Source organism: Bombina bombina, chromosome 1, assembly GCF_027579735.1.
Source record: "Bombina bombina isolate aBomBom1 chromosome 1, aBomBom1.pri, whole genome shotgun sequence".
NCBI classification, from domain to species: Eukaryota; Metazoa; Chordata; class Amphibia; order Anura; family Bombinatoridae; genus Bombina; species Bombina bombina.
Window position 1 is genome coordinate 877,400,548 of NC_069499.1, and position 6,032 is coordinate 877,406,579.

The following is a 6,032-nucleotide window of genomic DNA, read 5'->3' on the forward strand; positions in this document are numbered from 1 at the left end:
GGAAGTGCACTCGACATCGTCTCTCAGCATAGCTGTTAGCCGCATCTCGCTGCAGACAACTTTACTAAATTCAACTGGACGTTATCCCACTTACTAAACTCGTCCTTACCGGTAAGCGACCTAACAGAGTTATATTTAGAAATCATACTGGAGCTCAACTGAAATAATATATGTATCTTGGGGAATCATTCTACATATGTTCTTAAACGGTTATTACTGGATACTAGATGTGACTAAATTACCAACTGTTTGTAACATAATATTTAACCAGATAATTGACAAAGAGATTTCTCCTAGCTTAGTAAGGAAATACTACGATACACATATATTAACTAATTTACTTGCAAGTACTTTAGGGCTTCCATACCTTATTCTTTGTTATCATCACCATTTACTCAATTACCGGTTAAACTGTTTTTCACCCTGTGCAAAGAAATAATATTCTCCCATCTCAGATGTGAAAGCAGCATTACCGTATAGTATCTGAAAGGGGATTGTAGAGACACCACAGTTACCACATTCCTATTTACCTATGTGGGAATTGCTCTCCATCACCCATCCAACACATAAAAAATTAACCTGCAGCTGAGGTCCTTATCTTCCTCTATTTCTCTCAAATTTAGGGGAAGAATTAATCGTTACACTAATACCAAGCCCATTGAACATGGACCCAGCAGGATTAATCAGCCATGTGGAGGCACTCACCCTGACTGTAGAGAATTTAACCAAGGGAATGACTGCCTTACAAACAGAGAACACTTCTCTTAAACAGTATATAAATGACAAAATAGACACACTTAAGGTTACTTTAAGTACCCATGAGCCACAGCCCAACCCCCCTCAACCTTTCTCAGGTAACCGCAATGAATTTAGAGAATTTAAAAATTCTTGTTACCTATACTTTCAGTTAAAACCAAAAACCTATCCCAATGACCACTTAAAGGTTCTCACCACCATTTCATATTTACGGGGAGAACCACGCATATGGGCTAATTTTTTCTTTGAGACTGATGACCCAATTCTTTATTCACTTGAACAATTCTTTAAAGCTATGGCACAACTCTATGACGACCCCTTTAAGCAGCTCTCAGCTGAAACAGCTATGCGCTCCCTACGCTAAATTAAGAGACAAGTCGAGGAATATATAACGGATTTTAAAAAATACTCCGCTGATACCCTCTGGAATGACTTGTCCTTGCGAAATCAATTTCGCTTGGGCTTGTCTGACGCCCTAAAGGACGAACTTGCCAGACAACCATTACCTGACACCCTTGACCAACTTATAGATCTATCCATAACCTTAGATAGACGTATTAGAGAACGACGATCTGAAAGACGTTACCCAGACACAGTACAAAAACACCCACAAGTCTACCACACCCCCACACTGCCATCCAAATCTATCACCAAGTCATCATCAGTTCCAATGGAACTTGGCTTTATAAGAGGACTTTTAACCCCACAGGAAAAACTCAGGCGTAAGGCTAACGACTTATGCATGTACTGTGGGGGATTAGACCATACCATCAAAGAATGTACCCAATTGCAACGTAAGAATGGTAAGCATAGGAAAGTACAAATATGTTTTTCCCTAAAACATTCACAAACTAACCATTGCTCTTTACCTATTCTGTTGCAGTGGGAACATCAGCGACTGCAGACCCAAGCAATACTTGATTCTGGTGCCAGCCACAACTACATTGACTTTGACTATGTACACTTAAATAAAATACCGTTACTTAAAAAGTTAAACCCAAGTCTCCTTCGTTTTGTAGATGGTAAAGAAATTTCCACTGGTCCAATAACACATCATACCATTCCACTACGCATAACCACTGATACACATCATACCGAATTTGCTACTTTTGATGTAATACCTTCACCCCTTTTCCCTGTAATCTTAGGGATTCAATGGTTCAAAAAACATGATCCCACTATTATTTGGTCTAACTCGACTGTCACATTTAATTCCTCCTACTGTAAGGACAATTGCCTCTTCCATGAACAGCTGCTACTCACAGAACCTGTCCCTGTACCTCAAGAATATAACCAATTCTCTGATGTTTTTAGCAAAAAGGACTCAGAGGTTCTACCACCCCATAGGGCATATGACTGTCCTATAGACCTACTACCCGGTGTAGACATACCATATGGCCATATATTTCCTTTGTCTGATTCTGAACTACAACATCTCAAAACTTACTTAAAAGAAAACTTAGAAAAGGGATTCATACGTCCCTCTACCTCTCCTGCAGGTGCGGGGATATTCTTTGTTAGAAACAAAGACCAATCTCTCAGACCAATCATTGACTACAGGGAACTAAACAAACGTACCATAAAAAACAGATACCCTCTACCCTTAATCCCTCAACTAATAGACAGATTGAAAGATGCTTCTTTCTACACTAAATTAGACCTCAGAGGTGCCTATAATTTAGTTAGAATCAAATCAGGACATGAATGGTTGACAGCTTTCCGTACTCGCTACGGTTTATATGAATACACAGTAATGCCTTTTGGTCTATGTAATGCCCCTGCCACATTTCAATATTTTATCAATGATATATTCAGAGACTTACTAGATCTCTTCGTAGTAATTTACCTCGATGACATTCTGATATATTCTCCCACTCTTGAGGAGCATATAAAGCACGTCAAAATTGTCTTAACACGTCTTAGAGAAAATTCCCTGTATGTGAAATTAGAAAAGTGTATTTTCCACTCAAAAAGGATCAATTTCCTGGGTTATGAAATCACCCCAGATGGTATACAAATGGAAGGAAATAAGGTAGCTGCTATTCTCAAATGGCCAGCTCCGACCACTAAGAGGGATGTTCAGAGGTTTATGGGCTTTGCTAATTTCTATCGCAAATTTGTAAAAGATTTTGCTGCCCTAACCAGACCACTAACTAACCTCACTAAAAAGGAGGGAAGGTTCATATGGAATGAACAATTACAACAAATCTTCGACTTCTTAAAATCTGCATTTACATCAGCTCCAATTCTACGATTTCCAGATCCTAAACTCCAGTTTGTTCTTGAGGTAGACGCCTCAAATTATGCACTTGGAGCTATATTGTCCCAAAGACAAACTAGCACCGAACCCCTACATCCAGTTGCCTTCTATTCCAGGGTTATGACCTCTCCTGAATTGAACTACCCGATAGGGGATAAGGAACTATTGGCAATTAAGGCTTCATTGGAACATTGGAGGCACTTACTCGAGGGTACTGAAATACCAATCTTGATATATACTGATCACAAAAATTTGGAGTACCTCAAAAGCAATCGGACTCTCTCTTCACGACAGGTACGTTGGAATTTATTCCTTGCCCGTTTTAACTATCTCATCACCTATAGACCTGCTTCTAAGAATAAAAAGGCTGATGCTCTCTCTCGCCAATTTCCTCAACCACTTATCCATCCTGAAGAATCTTCTTTAATCCCTCTAGAACGTTTTATAGGACTCTCTGTAAAACATACTAAGCTTTTCAGAGATGAACAAATGAAAGATGCCACCCTACCCAAAACTGCCTTGAACCAATATTCCGACGGGTTATACTATCATCATGACACGGTTTACGTACCCCCCGTCCTTAGGGAACAAGTCTTAAGCACTCTTCATGAGTCACTACTGGTTGGACATCCAGGCATCAACAAGACTCAAGAACTCCTTTCTCGCTTTTTCTGGTGGCCTAATCTTTTATCAGATACAGCCAATTTTGTAAGGACTTGCAAGGTTTGTACTGTCTCAAAATCCTCCAGGACCTCACCTACGGGGAAATTAATACCCCTACCCACTCCGGAACGTCCTTGGTCAGAAATTGCCATTGATTTCATTGTCGATCTACCAATTTCCAGGAGACAGAACACTATCCTAGTAGTTGTAGATCTATTTAGTAAGATGGCTCATTTTATACCCTTCCATAAACTACCTACTACTCTTGAAACGGTCAATTTACTCCTCTCTCATGTCTTCAAGTTACATGGACTTCCCACAACTATAACCTCTGATAGAGGGACTCAATTCACCAGCAGACTGTGGAAGGAATTATGCCGCACTCTCCGTATCACCAGCCGCCTCAGTACTTCATTTCACCCACAGACTAACGGTCAAACAGAAAGGACTAATCAATGGATTGAGCAATACCTCCGCTGTTTCATTTCAGCTCGACAGGATAATTGGGTAGACCTACTACCTCCTGCTGAATTCACTTTCAACAACACCTACCACAGTTCCACCAAAGCATCACCATTTTTTATCAACTACGGATTCCATCCCACTTTCCATTGGCAAAACTCTAACCAAAACACCTGTCCAGTGGTGAATGAACTGGTAAACACTATTTCAGATGCTTTTTCATTAACAACTGAAAATATAAAGCTTGCCAAGGAAAGATATAAACGCCACTATGATAAAAGACATTCACCATCCCCAGAATATCGACTGGGTGACTACGTTTGGCTTTCTACTCGTAACCTTCGTCTACCTTTCCCTTCCAAGAAGCTTTCCTCTACTTATATAGGACCATTCCCCATTGCTAGAATAGTGAATGCAAACGCTGTGACTTTGACCTTACCATCTCATATGAGGACTCATCCTACCTTCCATGTTTCCCTCCTCAAGCCTTATCGCACTCTCCGTCAACATTCTATACAGGATCTTCATCTACCTTCATTGCCTCTGCCCCCAGACGAGTATGAGGTCCACAGTATCCTTGACTCTCGTCTCCTCAGAGGCTCTCTACAGTATTTGATACATTGGAAGGGTTACCCTGACTCTGAGGATTCTTGGGAACCGGCTGCTAACCTCTCAGCTCCCCGACTCCTTGCCCAGTTTCATAGCCGCCATCCTGACCGTCCTGCTCCTGATCACCGGAGTTGATCATTTGGGGGGGGGATCCTGTCATATTTTTATGAATGGTCTTGTTCTTTTAGTATCGTTTGCTCCCTTTGCTCTTGCACCTATATCGACACACCTACTTCCAACTTCCTATAAAGGATGAACTTACCCTTATCTAATTGCTTGGTATTTGTGCCGCCTACTCTAAGCAACTGCACTCAAGCTTCAAGCCATTCTTCGATTCGGAATCTCTCTGAATCTACTGCTCCCAGCAACTATCGTGTGACGTCACACGCCACCGGAAGTGCACTCGACATCGTCTCTCAGCATAGCTGTTAGCCGCATCTCGCTGCAGACAACTTTACTAAATTCAACTGGACGTTATCCCACTTACTAAACTCGTCCTTACCGGTAAGCGACCTAACAGAGTTATATTTAGAAATCATACTGGAGCTCAACTGAAATAATATATGTATCTTGGGGAATCATTCTACATATGTTCTTAAACGGTTATTACTGGATACTAGATGTGACTAAATTACCAACTGTTTGTAACATAATATTTAACCAGATAATTGACAAAGAGATTTCTCCTAGCTTAGTAAGGAAATACTACGATACACATATATTAACTAATTTACTTGCAAGTACTTTAGGGCTTCCATACCTTATTCTTTGTTATCATCACCATTTACTCAATTACCGGTTAAACTGTTTTTCACCCTGTGCAAAGAAATACTATTCTCCCATCTCAGATGTGAAAGCAGCATTACCGTATAGTATCTGAAAGGGGATTGTAGAGACACCACAGTTACCACATTCCTATTTACCTATGTGGGAAGTGCTCTCCATCACCCATCCAACACATAAAAAATTAACCTGCAGCTGAGGTCCTTATCTTCCTCTATTTCTCTCAAATTTAGGGGAAGAATTAATCGTTACAAGCTTAATTAAACTATTAACCCTAATCCCCCATTCACCCACATCGCAATCTACCTAATATAAGTATTAACCCCTAAATCTGCCAACCCCAACATCACAAACTACCTAATAAATCTATTAACCCCTAATCCGCCATTCACCCACATCGCAAATCTACCTAATAAATGAATTTACCCCTAATCCACCATCCCCCAACATCACAATGTAATTAATAAACCTATTAACCCCTAAACAACAATTCCCCCAC

The 6,032-nt window shown here is 40.5% G+C and overlaps 1 protein-coding gene across 1 annotated transcript; it reads left to right on the forward strand.

Annotated features, from left to right (window-relative positions):
• The first annotated feature begins 664 nt into the window (after positions 1–664).
• On the forward strand, positions 665–1,120 carry LOC128661487 (protein LDOC1-like). Its single transcript, XM_053715738.1, has one exon. The coding sequence runs from the start codon at positions 665–667 to the stop codon at positions 1,118–1,120; it is 456 nt and encodes a 151-aa protein (XP_053571713.1).
• The last annotated feature ends 4,912 nt before the right edge of the window (positions 1,121–6,032 follow it).